Source organism: Lethenteron reissneri, chromosome 6 (assembly GCF_015708825.2).
Source record: "Lethenteron reissneri isolate LAM-NWPU_2019-01 chromosome 6, ASM1570882v1, whole genome shotgun sequence".
Lineage (NCBI taxonomy): Eukaryota > Metazoa > Chordata > Hyperoartia > Petromyzontiformes > Petromyzontidae > Lethenteron > Lethenteron reissneri.
In genome coordinates, this window is record NC_083784.1 from 2,654,676 (window position 1) to 2,675,027 (window position 20,352).

General features: G+C 47.0%; 1 protein-coding gene across 1 annotated transcript in view; it reads left to right on the forward strand.

The window, feature by feature from the left end:
• UST (uronyl 2-sulfotransferase) overlaps positions 1 to 20,352 on the forward strand; it is a 131,972-nt gene that overhangs the window by 17,043 nt on the left and 94,577 nt on the right. Inside the window, exon 2 of the mRNA XM_061570029.1 lies at positions 16,920 to 16,963. Within this exon, the coding sequence (XP_061426013.1) occupies positions 16,920 to 16,963 (44 nt within the window). The remainder of the gene's footprint in view (positions 1 to 16,919; positions 16,964 to 20,352) is intronic.

Sequence of the window (20,352 nt, forward strand, 5' to 3'; positions counted from 1 at the left end):
CTCAATTGGTGCTAGACCAGAGAGGTTTCAGTTTTGTTGCCAGAAAAAAGGGGGAAAAACCCCTATTACTATACTTTGGTACTGGCAAAGGAGGTCTAATGATGTGATTGTGACTTCTTCCCATTTCTTCTTCCGTCCACCCGGCAGTGGAAATGGTCGACACCGCGGCCGACCACCAGGTTGTGTGCGGGGTGGGGGTGGGGTGTTAGAGTGGTCACGTGGGGGGTGTTAGCGAGTGGAGGTGGTCACGTGGGGGGTGTTAGTGAGTGGAGGTGGTCACGTGGGGGGTGTTAGAGTGGTCACGTGGGGGGTGTTAGCGAGTGGAGGTAGTCACGCCTCATAACCTCTGGGCAGCGTAAACGAGTTGGCCAAAGTACCCGCTCGGGTCCTGCCAGTAGCGGCGCGAAGAAACAACCGCAGGGCTGGAGATTTGCCTGTATTTATGGAACGCCATCGATCAAGGCGCTTAACATAATTAAAAAACACGGCATGAGCGAGAACGATCTCGATGGCAGTGGGGCGGGGGGCGAGGGGATGAGGAATGGGTGACCACGATAGATGGTTGCGTTGGGGCTATATGGGAAAGTCTTGATATGAGCATCCTGAGTAGTCGAGGCAAACTAGAGGACCTTATTCTTTGGTTCTTTCGGTTAAGTCACGTATAAAGATAAAATAATAAATTAAATAATAGCATACTACGACGTTTCGATTGCAACACAAGCAATCATCATCAGGTATAAAAGAAATAGCAACAAAAATCTAACCAGAAAACTATAGACAGACACACAAGCAGACAGACATCACAAAGACACACATAGAGAGAACACGTATCGGCAGAAAGAGAGAGGTCGTTTCTGCAGTCACGGAAGCTCCAAATTTACCGAAGAGGACCTCTCAAGCACGTGACACAGTGCTGGCGGCGGCGGTCAAAACCAGGCTCCCCTGCCCCCTCCTCTCCCAAGACTGACCGGCCAGCGTGGAAGAGTAGGCCAAAAAATACCCCCCCTATGGACGGGGGACCTCTAAACCGTCTCAAGTGGAGGGGATATTCCCTTCCAGCGGCGGTGGCGTGAGAGGGCAATTTGCAGGGCCGCACCTTTACCGCTTTTTTTTCATCTCTTTTTTTGTAACTGAACCTCTTGTGAGTGATGGCCTCGGCACTGTAGCCAGAGGAGGCTGTATGGCAGACTAATGCTGGGTGGGAGAAGGCAAAATAGGAATAAGAATTACCTCCCCGATGCTCGTTACTCTACGCAGCCCCCCCCCCCCCACCACATCGCTGTGCACCCCTGAAAATTTAGCGTTCACAGGAAACACGGTTCAATTTATCCGCCCACGAACACTGCGGCATGAAAATAACCGGTCTACCGCCGTGCCGATCTCAAATTTCGCGCTGATCTCACTTTGTAAGCAGCGGGGTGGGTCATCATTCCCATCGTTTCGCCATCATCATCATTATTATTATTTGATGTATCTCTTTCGAAGTTAGCGGTACTTCCATCGGCGGGCACGTCACGTTGCGTGATTGTGATTTCTACAGCCTTGTTTGTTCTTGCCCCACGTTTAGGCAAAACATTTTTTTCATCCCCCTGAGCTCGTAACAAGAAGCGAAACTTTTAACGGAGGATGAAGCGTTTGACGGCACAAAAACATGATCGGAGCTGTCACATCGCGTGTTCATTTTTGGCAGTCCAACGGTGCGCTGTGTCGGCCTTGACAGGTTGCCGTGTTGGGCCGACTGGTGGAGCAGCCCTCAGGGTGGGGGAGGCATTATGTATGTCGTATGTATGTATGTCTGTATGTATGTCTGTACGTATGTATGTATGTCTGTATGTATGTATGTCTGTATGTATGTATGTGTGTATGTCTGTATGTATGTACGTATGTCTGTGTGTATGTATGTATGTCCGTATGTCTGTGTGTATGCATGTCTGTATGTCTGTATGTATGTCCGTATGTATGTCTGTCTGTATGTATGTCTGTATGTATGTACGTATGTACGTATGTCTGTATGTATGTATGTATGCATGTGTGTCTGTATGTATGTCTGTATGTATGTATGTCTATGTATGTATGTGTATATGTATGTATGTGTGTATGTATGTGTGTATGTATGTCTGTATGTCTGTATGTATGTCTATATGGATGTCTGTATGTTTATTGAACTTCTTTCTCACCGTACGTAACATAGCCCACCGTGCTCATTGGAGGTAAGGTCAACAAACTAAACTCAAAATTCAGTTCTAAAGAAATGAGTTTGTCAATCTAGATAATGATTTAAAAGTGCATAGCTCCAGTGGCTTCCTAATATCGGGAGGGAGAGCGTTCCAGACGGCCTCAGAAGCTCATCGGAAAGCCCGCGATGATGCGGTGACCGTCTTTGTTCGACCGGTTAGCCAAAAGCCGTTGCAGCGAGGATGACCGGAGTTTTGCGTGATGTTTTTTTTTTTACTGCTCGTCCAGATCACGCAAGGTGTTGTTGCGTCGTTCCTTTGCAGCAAGGCACTTTCTGTGCTCGAGGACCAATTCCTGGGTGGGTGCTCTCCAACTAAAAATCGTCGCCCATCCGAGGGCGGATGCGGCGCTTTCCCCGGAGGGAGTGTGGCATAATCTCCCTCTCGCCAGATGCCCGAGGGTCGGTTGGGAGAGTTGTATTCCGCTGGAGCTGGGCTGTCCGATTTTATTTAAGTAATCGATTGACGTAGTCAATTTTTGCTCGACTGGTTGTTGATTGTTTTCTCGAATAAAACAGATCATGCGAAATTACGAAGCGGGCAGGATAATTATGGAGTGCAGCACTGGATTATTGAATTCATCTGTGCGGAATTTCGAATTTTATTGTGCCGCTTGTACGCGCGGTGGGTTTCTTCCCACGTGAAGCCGAACGCCTCATTAACGGTATTGGGCAGACATCCCGAGTGCAGCAATGGAGACCCTCTTCAAAAAAAAGTTTTGAGACTTATGCAGGCTTTTGCTGGATACATGAAGGGCATAATTTTTTATCATTCTTACTACTTAGAAACTGCTCTCTAACCCTAACGGCAGACAAGCGTTGCTTCGTACTTTGTTGAGAGTGGGTTTTTTTCTCCGTGTAATTTCCCCTGCTAATATTATTCATACCGTTTCATCTTCACAGTTGTGCCAGGCCAAATTAGATCAAAAACCAATCTTGTGATTTTTGTGTGTGTTAAGTCATTGGCAAGCGAACTGAGATCACTACAATTGAGATGCTGTTAAACGATTCAGAATGAGTTAATTTCGATCTTACCCTAAAGAGACGAATTATGAATCATAATATTGTCTGTTAAAGCCTACGTACAAAATTAACTTGTTAAAGGTATTATATACATATATTTTCCTCCCCCCCCCATTTATATTCCTTGCTATCAGCATCTTGTCCATGACGTGAGGAAATTTCCATTCGGAATGTCTGCAGCTTGCAGTGCATCACCCTGTGTCGGAGAGCAGCCTTGGAAGATGACATTAGAACTCCGTCTGCAAGTCACTGCAATTCGCTTCGTCATTAGGGATGCAGTTTTTAACTCCCTGCAAAGATTGTTCATCGCTTGCCAGTCAAATCAAGATGTGTTCGTCCCAGAGCTCGGAGGTAAAAAAACACAAATTAAGTGCTAAAACCGAATTTAAGTTGGGAGGGTTTTTTTTCTGCGTGTGCAATCTCGCCGCAGTGGCGAGATGTTAACTACCCCACCTGATATGCAGGAGGTCGTGGGTTCGATCCCTGTGGTCTTGTGGATTTTTCTCCGGGTCCTCCAATTTTTTCCTCCACATTTATAAACATGCATTTTGAGTCTTTGGCTGCTATAAATTTCTATATCATAAACCACTTCGTTGAGCTATTATTTGTGTCAATGTCGATTCTGAAAAAGAGCTGTATACCTCAGTAGGCTTTAGTTGGTAAAATAAAAAAAATAGTTTTAGTTTAGTTTCATTGGTGACCATGTTGAAACGTATCAAACTGCTACACTTTAAATGGAATTATGCCGTGGTCTTATGATCAGCACACTGGCCTTGCAATTCAGAGGTTATTGGTTCGATCTCCTCTGCGTGGAAGTTGAAGCAATAGTGCCAGTTTGTGAAACCCCCTTGCCTATGCCCACCCAGTAATTTAAATCGATTCCGTCTTATGGATTAGCAGATAATGCGCGGTGGGCGGTGAAGTCTGTGGACTTGCAGCCTCTTCTGAGTCGTCTACCCAGCGTGGAAGAGTCTGAAGTATCTTCTTAAGAGGGCCTCTCTAGAGCTACCTCGAGTGGAGAATATTACACGCAGCAGTAGCGAGTGCAAGCAATTGCATGGCTGCACCTTTTCCTCTCTACACTTGAGAACCCCGAGGCCATCTGCAACGCTCTCTCCCTCCCGATATTAGAAATTCGCTGGAGCTATGCAATTTTTTATCTCGATTTAAAACTAATTCCTTTAGAACTCCCTTTTGTGGTTAGCTTTGTTTTCCTTCCCCCCGCACCTCCAATTAGCACGGTTGGCTACGTACAGTGCGAAACAACTTATTGGTTCTTTCGATAAAGTCACGCAGAATGGAAACAACAAAATAATAAAAATAAAACATAATAATTCTCACGACGTTTCGGCCACAACGCAAGCAGCCGTCCTCAGGTGGAGAACAGGTCTGTCGAGGAGACAGAGTCAGACTCTGTCTCCTCGACAGACCTGTTTGCGTTGTTGGCCGAAACGTCGTGAGAATTAATTTATGATGTTTTATTTTTATTATTTTGTTGTTTCCATTCTGCGTGACTTTACCGAAAGAACCAAGGAGATGAATCCCTGCAGTCACGAGAGCTTTACATCGAAGTGCGAAACAAGTTCAACGTGCATACATACAACCCGGTCTAATGACGGGCGGCTGAAGCCTGGATTGAAACCCAACATTTTTTAGCAGTGCAAGCTCAGTGCAATGACCCTTCAGCCACGCGGCCAATTGCATGAGCGCCTAATTTATTCTCTTGGGTTTTCCTGGTTTGAACCGAAAATGCCAGTGTTCCTGCACCGGTACTTCAACATGGCCATTACGGGCCACCTCTCACAATGCTCCCTTCTCAGCGGTAGGCGAGTGTGCACGTGCCCATGGCACAGGCTGAATCTGGTAGTAAAGCATGTACGAGTCTCCCCTTAAAGTTGGAGCAGCACTGGATTGCTTATCCCCTGTGCCAGAATATGCCGAAGCGAATGCGTAAACAAACAAATATATAAATCGCTAAACAAATCTGCTAATAAATGCTCGTGAAAGCACAAATAAACAAATTAAGGCGATCCAAATTTGCAAATAAAGCAAAGCGCAAACGAAAAAGGAATCCAGTGTTTATGATTCGTCTCGTGTGAATATTATAACAGCACAAAAGTGTGTGTGTGTGTGTTCTGTACTCACAGAACACACACACACACACTATGAACCCGGCGACCCGGGTTCGATTCCGCTCACGGCCAACACCAGTGACGACTATCTAAACCGGTCTTGGGCCTCCCCTAGGTCCGCTCAGCCTCAAATGAGTACCCGGTGCGGTGTGTAAACATCGCCACTGGGGAGACAAAGGCGGTCGGGCGTGGTGCTGGCCACCCACCCCCTCGTGTACCGTTCTGGCCTTCATAGGTGCTCGCTAACAGCACTTGCCTCTACAGTCTGTTAAGGCTATACTGGGGATCTTTGTCTTTGTATTCACAGCCCGGTTTGTCAATCCATTGCAGGATGCGGGGGGGCTTCTTTGTTAACCCTTGCGGGCCTTGAGGGATGTATGATCATACTTCCCCTCACTGGTTCGTGTGGGTTGGTGACGGTGGTGTGAGGGGGAGGTGCAGAACAACACTTTAGACGGTTCTATTTTAGTCTTGCGTATGATTGTGATATGTTCAGGAGCTTAAATGTCAATGACGATGTCTGCTGGCCATAACGAAAGGGTTCTAGATTTGAAGCTTTTGTGACTGCAAGAATTCATATTCTTAAGTTTTTTCGGTAAAGACTTAACCGAAAAAAACTAAGAATATAACGAGAGGGCTTCAGGGGAGAGAGAGGGTTGCTGTCGTTTTTGCTATTCCTCCGCCACCGAAGGAGCCGCAGACTTGCAGTAATTGTGTTTTATTTGAAATAAAAAAAGGAATTTCAAAAAATATTTACCCCTCCCCCCTTGGTTATTGCGTGTGAAGTGGTGATCTCCGTGTTAAGCCCCCCCCCCACGTCATTGATGGAAATTCCACATTCCTATGGCAAGTGGCACAAAGTGGGGACGCATTTGGTGATGCTTGACTGGGATCTCGAAGGATGCCAAACGTTTTTTTTTTAAAGAAAAACTAAAAATTCTACCCTGACGCAACGCTGGCAGCTGACCTAGGCATAAGTAACGTTTCTTGATTTTCAGCCCAGAGAGGTGGTTTTTGTGTTTAAAAAATTAACCCGTAAAAACAAAGTTTTTCACTATAAATCGTTTATATGCGTGGCGGCTAGAGTCCTCTCGTCCTCTGGCTTGAGATGGCTGCCACCTATGGGTCAGATGATTGCCTGCCACCATTAAGCAATTGGTAATTAAATATAATTAATTTTTTCCTAAAAAGTGTACAATTTTTGAAAAAAAAAATTTTCACGAAAATAAATTGTCACGCACAACGAGTCTGTGTGCTCGATTGGATCACGGGAAGTGGGTTAAAAAACGACCGAAAGATTTGCACGGTCGTAAGCGCGCAAGCAAGCAAGCAAGTGAACTTAATATAAAGGATTTTTTAAAAACTCGGAGATTTGAGCCAACCCAGAAGTCGAGAGAGAGAGAGAGACGGAGAGCATTCCCAGCGCACGTGAACTCGCAGAGACCGTATCAACTACTGGCGTATGTTATCAAACTTGGATCAATCACTTTCCAAGGACGCGGAGCCCCGATGCTGCCTCATCCAAGCGTTTCTGCCAAAAAAAAAGGGGGCGTCCGTTTCTGTTGTATTTTAACTGCCGAGAAATGACTTGGCTTGCAGAACTTCCTGTTTAATCTTGCGCGGCGAGGTTTTAATGAAAAAGACAGTATTTCTTTCGCTCGCCCGCCTGCCTGCCCCGCTCGCAAGAAACATTTAGCAAAGCCAGCAAACATAAGTGTGAATAATAATTTTGAGCCGAGGTGAATTATGACCGACGCGCCTTGCCGTTAGATTACAGGTTGTGTTTATCGTGCGTTGCTGAAATTTACGTATTGGCAACGCCTAGGAGAGGTTTAAGACGCCGTTTAATTTTACCGTTGTTTTTTTTAACCGTAGACTTTCGCCCTCTTATTTAAGAAATTGTAAATGTGCCAGCTGCTTTCATTGTTTTCGTTCGTGTTTGCCTCATTTGTATGAATATTCCACGTAAAAACAAATGGGGAGGAATATCTTCCAACAAAAAAAGTCAGAACAATTTAAATTACTTGTTTTTGCTGGACCCCCCCCCACCCACCCACGCATTCCTCAGCGGGGGTCTGGCTGTCACATTTGGTCAGGGATCGGCCTACACATTCCTGGGCTGTGGTACTAGAAATCAGGGCTATGCCGGAGATCTAAAGCAGCTACCGAAAGGCCCAGAGACACGCACACTGGAAGTGCTGTTGTTTTTGATAATTTCATTACCGCTTGTGTAAAGCGGAGCGTTTCCTTGTTTCCTGGCTGGCTTACACTTCTGTGTTGATTTCGGCTCGTATATCACTGACAAAAATAAAACACTGGTGTGAGAGCAATTGCATGCACACGCACATACCAGACAGAGTTCCCCCGTGTAGCCTTTAACAGACTGTTGGGGAAAGTGCCATTTAATGAGCACCTTTGACTTCTGGCATGGCACACGAGAGGGCTTGTTGTGGCCAGGATCACTACGCCTGGCCGCCTTTGTCTCCCCAGTGCTGATGTTTTTCCACCGGCACCTGGTACTCATTTCGAGAGTCAATCTAGGGGAGGGCTCAAATATTCCACTGTTTATTGGTCGCGAGCGGGGATTGAACTCGGGTCGCCGGGTTCGTAGCGCAGTGTGCTAACCACCGTGCCACCGATCCCCACGCACACGTGCGCACACACACACATTCAGGCATGCCCCATTAACAGTGGCAGTGCTGGAAGCTGCCACTGACTACTTTCCTGTGCTCAGATTATTAGTGTATGTCAGCTTAGAAAATATCCCGGCTTTAGAGCGTTAATGAAAAGCAACTGTAATTGTTTTACTCTCACGGTGACAACCGCAGAATATGCTTTATATGGTAAGTGCAGCACTAACTACCCACTTACGTTTGCAGAATTGTGTTTGTTTTGCGGCGTTACTCAACGTGTTGGCAATACCGATAATTGATAACGAAAATGTAATGCACGTTTTGCATTAGAATGGCTTCAGAAGTATTTGCAGAATTCACGTTTCTCGCCACAGGGTTTTTATTTCACGGCAGTAAATTTCCACGCGGCTTTCGGCTGCCCTTGTACACGTTCACAAGTCTTACTCACAGCCCTTTACCACCTTGCTTTCATCCAAACCAGTCCATCCAGCCAGCCACTCTACTACCCATTTAACCACCCAGCCAGCCACCCACCCACCTAGCCACCCACCCACCTACTCACCCACCAAGCCAACAACCCATCCAGTCACCCTGCCACCCAGCTAAGCACTCCACCCACCTAGCCACCCATCTAGCCACCCACCCAGCCACCCACCAAGTCAACAACCCACCCATCCATCCACCCAGTCACCCTGCCACCCAGCTAAGCACTCCACCCACCTAGCCACCCATCTAGCCACCCACCCAGCCACCCACTAAGCCAACAACCCAGCCATCCATCCACCCAGTCACCCTGCCACCCAGCGAAGCACTCCACCCACCTAGCCACCCAGCCACAATGTTAATGAACCTCGGTGAGTAATTCGAGGCATGATTTGCCAGCTGACCAAACAGATGTGTGCAGTGCCAGCGTGCAACAACACGTTTCGCTATGTTAACACGCAGCCTTTCACGACCAATATAATGATTTGCCAATTGATTTTTCGGGGTCAAATCGCGAAAATAAAATGTGTACCGTGCTGAACCAATTAATAAATTGGCACGTTTGCTCAACACGTGACAACTTTATTGATTATCCGTGTCAGGCGGAGGAGGATTTTACGACACTTTTTACTCTCGAGATAAAAAAAAACATTGAACAACACAAATTGAATTACACATTAACATTTTAAAAGTCTATTAAGCATTCTAAATTAGGACAAATAAATACCCTTCATTGTGTAAATTTAACTAGGTGAAGGTAAAGGCGCAGCCCTGCAATTGCTTGCTCATGTCACCGCTGGCAGAAGAGCCTCCACTAGAGTGAGCTCTGAGAACTCCTCTGTCGGAGACTTAGACAACTCTTCCACACTGTCCAGTCGTCTTTGAAATAGATTGAAGAGCCTACACTTTACCCCACCACACATGACCTGCCGATAGACCAGCGTGTATCTGCGATGATGCCCGTTTATACTGCTGGTTGGACAGAGAGAACGAACCAGCGAACTCTGTCTGGGTCGCAAGTCCAGTGTGTGAACCATGACAACCGGCATCCCACGTTCATCAACTGTTCTTAATATTTTTGTGAGCTCGCTGCAGGTCAACATTCTAAGGAACCTCAATCTAATTTGATTTGTTTAACACATAAAACCAGCATAAAGGCACGTAAGAGTTAATGTGCCAGTTCTTAAAAATCATAAAATAAGCTATTTGGCCTCGTTGTTATCCAAGTGGTGTGTTTCAACTAAATCAACGATTATTCCATTTCTATAACACACTGTACGTTGAATTACTTTTATGAGTTTTTTTTTTGGTGTGACACCATTATTCATATTCTACTCCTTTTCTATATTTTACAAGATGTTCACAGTTGACTAATTGGATTTCAAATTACGTATCGGAATCTGTAAGGCTCCTTTAATATTCTGCCATGATTTGGTGTATGCCTCGTCTTTAACCTTGGAAACGTTCTGCTATTGCGGTCATGGATGAAGCTGCCGCCTTCTTTTGAAGTAGAATTTTAGTTTAGATGTGGCGCTGCAAAATATTTGCATTTCAGATTTTTTATAAAAGCCAAAAACACCGAACGGTGCAAAACAACGGAAACAGTTTCTTTTGAGTAAGATTGTGTGTGTTGCGGTGCGTTTTGCCGCGATCTTTCTTGCCGCCATGGCCCGAAGGGTAACCGGTCCCGCTTTAGGGCAAGACATCAGCAAAATTCATCCTTTTTTTTTTTCTTTTGAAAATCTCAAAGTGGCCCGTCTGGCGGACTGAACTTTGGTGGAGGGGGTTGAGCACCCAGAACAATGCGAAGTCTGGTGACACGAGCGCCCACGCACACCCACACGTTTCTCTCGAGCTCGTTAATGACAACGGGTTTGCCCCCATCCCCCCCCCGAGACGCTTCCTGCGGGCATGAGAGGAGTGGCCCGCCAGTTTCTGAGCGATTTCGCAGACCACATCCTGGCCCCAGCGAGGGCACTGGAACGAGTCGCCCTCCACCCCCCCCCCCCCCCCCGTGTAATCTCCGTACACGCGGGGCCGATTAAAAGTCCCCACTTTTTTATGAACCCAAACGAGCCAGCCTTGGCATTTCCGAGCACTCTCTCAGGCAGGTGTCATTAATAGAGTTTAATGTACATTTCGCGGAGCGCCATGAATTACCAAACGCACTTTATTGCCCTCTTCACGTGGGGGCCCCTAAAACTCTCCCCCCCCCCGCTCTCGTGCCAGCGCTCCGTGGTCTTAGTTGAAGTCGCGTGAACGCACGTCGCTTTAGGTTGCGCGTGCAGAGCGTCTTGCTTGGAAATGGGTCCTGCGTTCGCCGTCGGACAGAGCCTTGATCGGTGCGCGAGACCGCGATGTGACTGCGGGGGCCGCCTCGGTCGTGTGCCGAGTTTGCGAATGCTTCGTAGCCAAGCCCATGCTGCGGCTGGCTCGGCACAAGCACGACGTCTCTTCAGTTTCAGTTTCATTTATTTGGTATAGCCCTGTGAGCCATTCGGCTCTTGAATCGGGTGCAACTGCAACAAACAAAAACATGAACAAGAAAACATCTTAAAGTGACTATGCGCAAACAGAAACATCCAGGAAAAACTGCAAAGTCTTCTAGAAAAAAAAGGGGGGCGACACGGTCTGCTTGTAATTCAGCAATTGTTTTTTTCTGTGGTTGTCCCATCTGATGACGGACGCTTGTGTTGTGCCCGAAACGTCGTGATTTTATTTAATTTTATACCTACGTCACTTTACCGAAAGAACCGAAGAGTAGGGAACTGAGTCTTAAGAAAAGTAGTCGGCCCCTTCCAGCCTCTCCACCACGGCCCCCCCACCCTTCCCGCCTCCCCACCACATGCCACGGTGCTGGTGTGCAACACCGCTTTGCAAGCGATCCGTAGCCTGCTTCGCTGATTCGCCGTTGCTGTAACTGCATCGCATCATTATTGCGGGTTGAAACATTCCATCGATGGCAAAGCCAAAAGGGGTTAATGCAAGTGTAGGTGACGGTGTTTTGTCATCGGCGTCATTTTGCAACTTGCAACTGATATAGCAGGCGGCACACGCCAGCTGGCGGGAATTTGCAGGGGACATTTCACGAGGCGATTGGCGGGCGAATTGCGCGTTCGTGTCTGAGAAAGAAAAAGGAAAATCGCTGCTGCGTTTTATTCGACGGTTCGTGGAAGAACGCAGCTCCTTCAGACTCTGTCTCCTCAACAGACCTGTTCTCCACCTGCGGACGACTACTTGCGTTGTGGCCGAAACGTCGTGAGAATTATTTGTATTATGTTTTATTTTTATTATTTTATTATTTCAATTCTACGTGACTTTACCGAAAGAACCAAGAAGATGAACGCAGCTCCGTTGTTGGAGAAAATTGTCGGGCTCTCAAAGTTGACCCGGCACGAAGCTCTCGCCGAGAAGAATAAATAGCGACGGGAATAATTGTCGCGACCCATTTGCGAAACGGGCAAGGGAGTTGACAAAAACCACGAGGAATGTTAAATGTTGCTGGTTTGCACCCGAAAGGAAAGTTTGGGAGAGAAATCGCCAAGGGTGGGAGATTATTTTTTTTGCAACGTTTTAATTTTTCAACTTTTCAGTCCGTGGTGCTTGGGGGGTAGGAGTGAGAGGGGAATGATATTAATAATTGTAAAAACGTCATTTAAAATACTGTAGGCATTTCACCTCCTCCATTGGAGTAGGACTCTTAATAATTCATGTGGAGTTCGCAAGGGATTTTATTTCTAGCGCTATATCCGATAGTGTTTCTATAATTGGATACCCACTTTATTGCGGATTTTGTGGCCGAAATTTTGCATAACATTGTTAATAATACAGCAATAAAATGTGTAATCATGATAGTAACAACAATGTTCAACCATTTTTCCATTCTCCTCATGCCACGTTATTTATTGGGATGTTTGACCATACTTCGCCATGCTCGTCAGTACGAGTTGATTAAGTTGGCCGGAAATCCAACTGAGGCTGCCGGATTAATAGCGCTCAGCGCAGACTACAGCACCACCACACTCCCCTCAGAGTTAATAAAATCAAGTACAGTGCATTGTTGTTCTTCCCAGTATAACTGTGAACCCGCGGCAACTTTACACTGCTAACGAAGCACACGTGGACATTAAACATTGTCGAAAGTTTATTTCGATTTAAAGCTTTCGTGACTGCAGGGATTCATCTTCTTGGTTCTTTCGGTAAAGTCACGTAGAAGGGAAGTAATAAAATAATAAAAATAAAACATAATAAAATAATTCTCACGACGTTTCGGCCACAACGTAAGCAGCCGTCCTCAGGTGAAGCTTGGTGGTGTTTCATTCTTCACCTGAGGACGGCTGCTTGCGTTGTGGCCGAAACGTCGTGAGAATTATTTTATTATGTTTTATTTTTATTATTTTATTACTTCCCTTCTACGTGACTTTACCGAAAGAACCAAGAAGATGAAAGTTTATTTCTTTTTTCAACTTGACAATGGGGGATAACCGTCACGGTGTCACCGGTCGGATTCGATCCGTAGTATTCCTCGTCCCCTAAATCGTCCACCTCTGTCCACCCAGCGGCATAAATAAGTTCACCGAGGTCAAGGAGATCGGCAAGGGCCGCATGCGGCGGGTGGGGTAAAGTGTGGACGCTCCCCAACTCGAACCGCGACGTCTGGCCCAGCGTGGAAGAGTAGGCCAAAAATACCCTCTGGATAGAGGGGGGGGGCTCTCTAGAGCTCCCTCTAGTGGAGAGGCCCCTTCCGCCAGCAGTGGCGCAGTAAAGCCATTGCAGGGGCTGCGCCCATAACCATTGTTGAAAACAACGAAGCTGCAAGTGCTAGCTTGTGCATAATCTTTATTCCCCCTTCTTAAATCTTTTGCTTTGTGGGGGGAGGGTGGGGGGTGTTCATCGCGAATTCATCAAAGACTTTGTTGCAGACTTCCAAGTCGCAAGTGACCTTCCTAAGAAGTGACACGTGTGTGTGTGTGTGCGTGCGTGTGTTCCACTTAGAGCAGAGAGTGGGGGAGTGGTGACCCAGTCAAAATGCGTTGGTCCTTTGGCTTCTCTCGCTCTCTCGCCCTCTCTGTCCTGATAGAGCGGATTGCGATGCTCGGCAGATTTCACCGCGGGATCCAGTTTCGTGTACGACTACATGACGGATTTATGGCGATGGCCATTCCAAGTTATTCTATTTAATCGAAGCCCTTGTGAATTATCTGACGTCTGCAGCGGAGACGTATTCTGAAATGGAATCGCGTTAGTTTCATCCGACTGTGTTTTTCAGCATCTGCGTGGTCGGCGCCGAGAGAATTGAATTGGGGTTTCCGAACGTAGAGTTGTAGTTTTGGTTGTGAGCTTCTTTGTTTCTTTAAATTATTTATAAGATATTTCAAGTCTCCGTGACTTTATCCTTTCTGTCAAAGTATTGCATAACCGTATAAAAGTTTTTCATAGGCTCCAGTGGAGGAATTTTTCTTATTTTTTTCAAACTAAATTCTAGTCAAACCAATAAAACGTTCAAGTAATATGATCTGAAAATGTTTATTTTTTTACAAGGAAATCAGGTTTTTAAAACTAATTCTAGCGTGCTGTAAAAAGTATAGTGCGTAAACAACGTACATTAAACTAAGATAACACAAACCGGTGAAAACAAAACTTACTGTACTCTTGGGGGGGATATACATTTCCAGTAACATCTTTACTTATTTATTAAAAGCACACAAAAAACGAAGCTCCGCCGTAAGTATTTCCGCTTGGCAAAAACACATCGGTCTAAATCAACTGTCGGCATTGACGTAAACCGGAGGGGGCTTGGAAGGAGAGGTTAAAAAAAATTGGTTGTGTGGTACGACTTCCTTAAGTCGGCTTAGGTGGGGGCATGGTGCCTCTTCCATAGGCCTGCCTGAACATAAACAACAACACGGCCGCTAACAAACAGTGCCGAGCAACTCAATAACTCAGTACTTGGGGAGGCCCAGGACCGGTCCGGATATTATCGGTCACCCGGTTTAGGCCGTGAGCGGGAACCGAACTCGGGTCGCCGGGTTCGGAGCTCAGCTCGCTAACCGCTACACAAGCGCACGCAACAAACACATACGTGTGTACGCACAAAGCCATGCAGGTTTGCGTCGCCCTGCCTTTGCAGACACGGAGGGAGCGCTGCTGGCTGGATGAGCCCCTGGGGAGATCCCTGGCTGAACCTTGTGTAGCCGCGGCGGTGGCCCCCGCTTTGTGCTCTCGTTTAGAAACATGAATTACGGCGCAAAACGGAGGATCTTGTAGCCGTGAGGCCTTTGCTCAACCCGGTAAAGGGAGGATTCGAGCAGAAGGAGGCGCCGTTCTAATTTCTTGTACATGCCGCTGCTGCTGGCACTAGGGTCTTTCACAAGAGGAGGAGGTTTGGGGGCCCTAGACAGCAGCCTATGGCTGGTATTTGGCCTACTCTTGCAGGCTGGCCAGATAATTTCATGAAAAGATGGGAGTACACACACTTTACCTCACCGCACGCGACCTGCTGATTGACACCGTGGCGTTGCTCATTTATACTGCTGGGTTGACAGACGCGGCGGTTAAGAAACTTGTCAAGTGTTTCAACTTCTTTGCTGATAGATTGACTATCGAACCAGAGGACCTCGTTTTAACTTCCCACGATTAACCAGAAACTTGTAGTCGGTGCTGCACCTCAAAATATCAAATCACAATTCTGGCGTCCCATTTTATTTTTTATTTTAGGTTTTGCCTTCAGCATCCAATGAGAGTTTATAGACAAACCCTAATAAGGAGTGCCCCGTGTTTCTTCTCAAGTCCCGCGGGGTACCGTTGGAATTTAAAAACGTATCCTCCCTCGAAGTCTTGTGGGAATTCGGCTGAATGTCAGTGGCATTTTAAAAATCTCACAAACTCATAACATTTTAAGCATCCTGTGTGCCTCTTACGAGGCTCTTGAAAGAGTAATGATAATGAGCATGAAACAGGAGGCGTTATTTCAACAACTGTTTAAAACCATTTAAAGACAGTTTAAAGCTTTTTAAGGTGCAATCATCATCGTGACTCACAAATGGTTCATTGTCTCCGCTAAGTGAACATAGCTTGATCCCTGTCAAGTGAGGAATATTTCCAATCTATTAAACATTATTCTGGCTAAATTTCGATTTAAAGCTTTCGTGACTGCAGGGATTCATCTTCTTGGTTCTTTCGGTAAAGCCACGTAGAAGGGAAATAAAGAAATAATAAAAATAAACATAATAAAATAATTCTCACGACGTTTCGGCCACAACGCAAGCAGCCGTCCTCAGGTGAAGAACAGGTCTGTCGGAAAGACAGCGTCTGAATTCAGACGCTGTCTTTCCGACAGACGCTATCTTTCCGACAGACCTGTTCTTCACCTGAGGACGGCTGCTTGCGTTGTGGCCGAAACGTCGTGAGAATTATTTTATTATGTTTTATTTTTATCATTTTATTATTTCCCTTCTACGTGACTTTACCGAAAGAACCAAGAAGATGATTCTGGCTATTAACGCTGGAGAATTCTATTTCTCTACATCCGTCGTGGGGGGGGGGGGGGGGGGGGGGGGGGGGCATAGCGAGTAGGTGCCGAGAGCGCACCGTCATCGCCGTCAATTATTTCCTGAGTTCGTGCTTTTGATATTATTGTGACGTGGCAACGGCAACCCACTTTATTGGGTCCCTGCATGGCCACGGGATGCGTATTGCCTGTCCAGATTCATTTGTCCGCGTGTCCATCGTTGCGATTGCCCATGGGCGCTAACGTAAACTGCTGACCTAAGCAAATCGAGGGTAAAAACCGTATAAAGGTTCAGCCCTGAGATTACTTGTTCCCACCACTGCGGGTTGAAGGACCTTCATGAGGGGAAGTCTGTCGGGAGGTTACCGTTAACTTGGCATTGAAGTCGCCAGAACCCGGTTCAGATACCACACCTGGCAATCCCTTATCAGTGCCCCCCACCTCATTACAGACCAATTCTGACCTTATTGGTCACCCCGTGCCCCTATAAATATCAACGTTCATCCGACAAAGTCCCATCACTAGGGAGAAACACAAACACATAGACAATGTTTTGTTGTTGCCTGTGTATTGAAACGGCTGTACGTCGTATGGACCTGAAAACTCAATTTCCCTGTACAAAAGTACGGGTAAACCGCGTGGGTTGACAGGTATGAGATACCACGAGCCACTGATCTTTGCTGTGGCCAGGAATCTAACTCGGGTCGTCATCGGGTTGATGGTGCAGTACGCTAACCACCGTGCCGCTGCTCACCTCACCTGTGGAACCCAGTCAAGAATATTATTGTTGTTAAAAATGTAACCCTTGGTTTTTGCCGAGGCCTACTTGGACACTCTATCGTTTGTGTTAATATCATGTTGGCATTGCAGGGTTTAAAATTAACAGACATCGCTCTGTTTTGCAGGAAATTCTTCAAGACTGGAGTATGATTTTCCAAGCAGACCAAAGGTACGATATTAAAAATATATATATTTATTAAGATTTGCTGCATAGCTCAGGGTAACCCCTAAAACTTCAATTTCATTCGTTATTTGGCACAATTTGAATGCAGCCCCTTGAAATACCAAAAAGCCTGGATTGTGTTCGTTTAAAAAAATGTGCATGTTTATTCCAGCTGAAAAAAATCGTAACTGTTTTGTTGTTGTACGGTGCTGTCGAGAATTGTAAATGCTCACGCAGAAAGATAAATTTGACGTTGGTATGAACCCACGTGTTTACTCACATGCACAGAAGGGGGAAGTGTTTAAGAGAGATCATTTGCTTTATATATATATACATACCTGGTGTATGTGTTCCCTCCAGAAAAATTTCCACACTCGATCCTATACGAGGTCCACTGGAAAAATGTCAACCATTTTAAAACTTTAGATTTTTTGTTGCATCGTCCGTCTCTCGTTAAATAAATATACATTTTTTTACTTCTTGTATTTTTTATGTTTTTGCAAGTAGATGTGCTCGTCGGTTTCAAACTCTACGTAGCGTAACCAAACCGATATCTCAGTGGGCCTTACTTGGTAAAATAAAAATAAATTGTTTAGTTTAGCTTGGGTCTCTCTCGGCTGGGATGGCACAAATAACCGCCCGGGTACAGTAATCGTTTTTTTGCAGAAGTGGCGGCCTACGTTTGAACCATACGGAGGAGTTGTTGTGAATAATCACAGTTGATTTTTGCATCCCATCGCCGTGTAAGTAGAATGTGTGTCGTGCACCCTCCTCCACCTGACACAGCCAATTCCTGAGACATGTTACTCACATGCGGGTTACTAATATTCTCCAAAAGGTTAAGAGAGGAGAGACTGAGATAGTTTCGGCACGTGTTGAGAAGGGACTAGGAATATCGCTTGTTGTGTATCGTGATCCGTGTTTTGTTTGGACGTTATATTTTGTCGGCAGTCACTTTCTTACCGAGTAATTAATTGGCAGGTAACTTCGACGATAGGGCGAGTTGCTTGCAATCGGGAAGGTTGCGAGTTCAAATCCTGGCTGGGAGTTGACTCGGCTCATCATCCTTCTGGGGTCGGTTAAATAGGCACCGCTTTGTTGGAAAGTCACCAGTGGTTCAAATGGATAGACCTGCTCCTGTCATAGGAACGTTGACTATGAACAGCAGATGAGTAACCGCATCAACACCCATTTGAGCAGAAACATTCCTTTGCCTGAATTGATTTAGTTTTCTCAAGCACTCATTTGCTCCGGCGGCGCGAGACGTACTGCATGGGAGGTGGGGTATGAATATTAGACGACCGGGATGATGACGACGATGGTGTTGTTTACGATAGCAATAGAAGCTGCGACAAGCTGCCATGTGCACGCGCGCACCGCAGCTTCTCCCACAGCCTCAGCCAAGCGGCACAGCAAGGAAGTTCCCCCCCCCCCCAACCTCCTCCATCTGCCCCTGCCATGAGCAGCATATTTCATTTCTGGGAGACATTCTTTCGGAGTGAGCGGTTGATTTTTAGACGTACGATCGGGGACTCCGGCATAAATCCAAGCGTCCTTAGGTCATGCTTTGTGTCGTTCCCCCTGTGCTCTCGACCTTCCCGTGCGATTGGGGGGAGTGAGCGCTCACTCGCCCGGTGAGGCGTGGTGCGCGTTGCTCCACCACTCGCCGCATCGCCACCATCGCAATGAGGCTCAACGGTTAAACAAGAGCATCCTCTGCTGATGACACACTGAATGTCGAAGCCGTTCCAGAGTTTTGGTGCGTTGAACCAATGTGGCTGAAGTTAGGTACTCCCAGAAGGCCGTGTGGCTGATGGTATGTATTAAAAACATTCTTTATTTTTATGTGGCGGGACAGATATGCGAAGGAGGAATATTGTCCGCTTATTTTTGTTCAAAGATTAAGCGAGAGCTGCCTTAAATCTGGGCCTCCTGTAGCCGCCCGCTCGCAAAACGCCGCTCTGTGTGGCGGTTGTGGTCGGGATGTTTACAATGCCCCCCCACCACCCGGCACTGCCCGACAAATGCCGAACCAACTCTCCGATGCGTCCTCGGGTTGTGCCGTGCGTTGTTCGGCACGATGTCCCACGGTTCGCCCCCAAACTGAATTCAGTTTCTGAACAAGTTTTGTTTTGTGAGAGCTAAAGGAGCAAGTACTGTTTGGGGGGCTCACCACACATTAATTCTGGGCTCTGTGCAGTCTTCCCAGCCACAAGCTGCCTTCATAAAAAAAGTCACATGTGTACATGTGGTCAACGTATATGGCGTTTTCCGCTGCCTCGCTATATTGTCGTGGAATTTCAGCGGAGGCTGCTCGGTCCGGTTGCAAAAGAAAGCACAATTCGTTTGGTCTGAGTGCAACGCCAGTTTGTTATGCTTTTCCAAAGCAAAGGTCTTCACAGCCCCAGCCTTGAACCCCATTCTTCATTTTCTGCAAACACCGTGTGATGTTTACTGCACTGTATTTCTTTGAGGTATTGCTTGTGCGTGCGTGCGTTTGTGGGGAGCGCCAGCGTGGCGGTTCGCGCGCTGCGCTACGAATCCGGCGGCCAGAGTTCTATTCCTGCTTGCAGCCAACATCCAAAATGTGATCTGGTCCTGGGCCTACCCTAGGTCGACTGGGCCTTAAATGAGTGCCGAGTGTGGTGTGTGCAAATACCGGCGCTCGGGTTTTTAAAGGTGACCGGGCGCGGTGCTGACCACCCGCCACCCCTCATGTGACGTGCCGGCATTCATAGGTGCTCGCTAACAGCACTGACCCAACAGCCCATTCAGGCTACGCGGGGGGGGCGGTTAATCTTTGTATTCTGTGTGTCAGCGTGACTCGTGGGCGGCATGCATTTTTTGTCGGCTTCCAATTTTGCTTTGACTTCGCCATGGCGCCTGCGAGCACACGCGAGCGCTTTGTAGCATGCACACTCCTCGCGTGCCGCGTTCGACGCGTGACACGCCGTGAAGCCGCACGGCAAGTGTGTAGCGCTACGGAGCGCGGTGGCATTTGAGGTCCAAGCCACGATCGCCGTGCTCGGGTTTTTTGCCGGTGGCGCGAAACGGGAACCACTTCGGTTTCTTTCGTGGCCATGCAGCGCGGTGAGCGGGTTCCTCCAGTATAAATACATATTCTGATTCTGTTTGAGACGGCCCTTTACACGCTTGCGTGTGACCCCGTTTGTGATGTCTCCCTACAAAGGCGGCCGGGCGCGGTGCTGACCACCCACCACCCCTCGTGTGCCGGCCTTCATAGGTGCTCGCTAACAGCACTTGAAGTATGTTAAGGCTATACGGGGTTTTTGTCTTTGATGTCTCCCTACGTGTTGTGGCGCGTGTGGGATAACGTCGCAGGGTCCAATGGGACTATGCAGAACATTATTGCGAATGAATGTTTTATATTACGT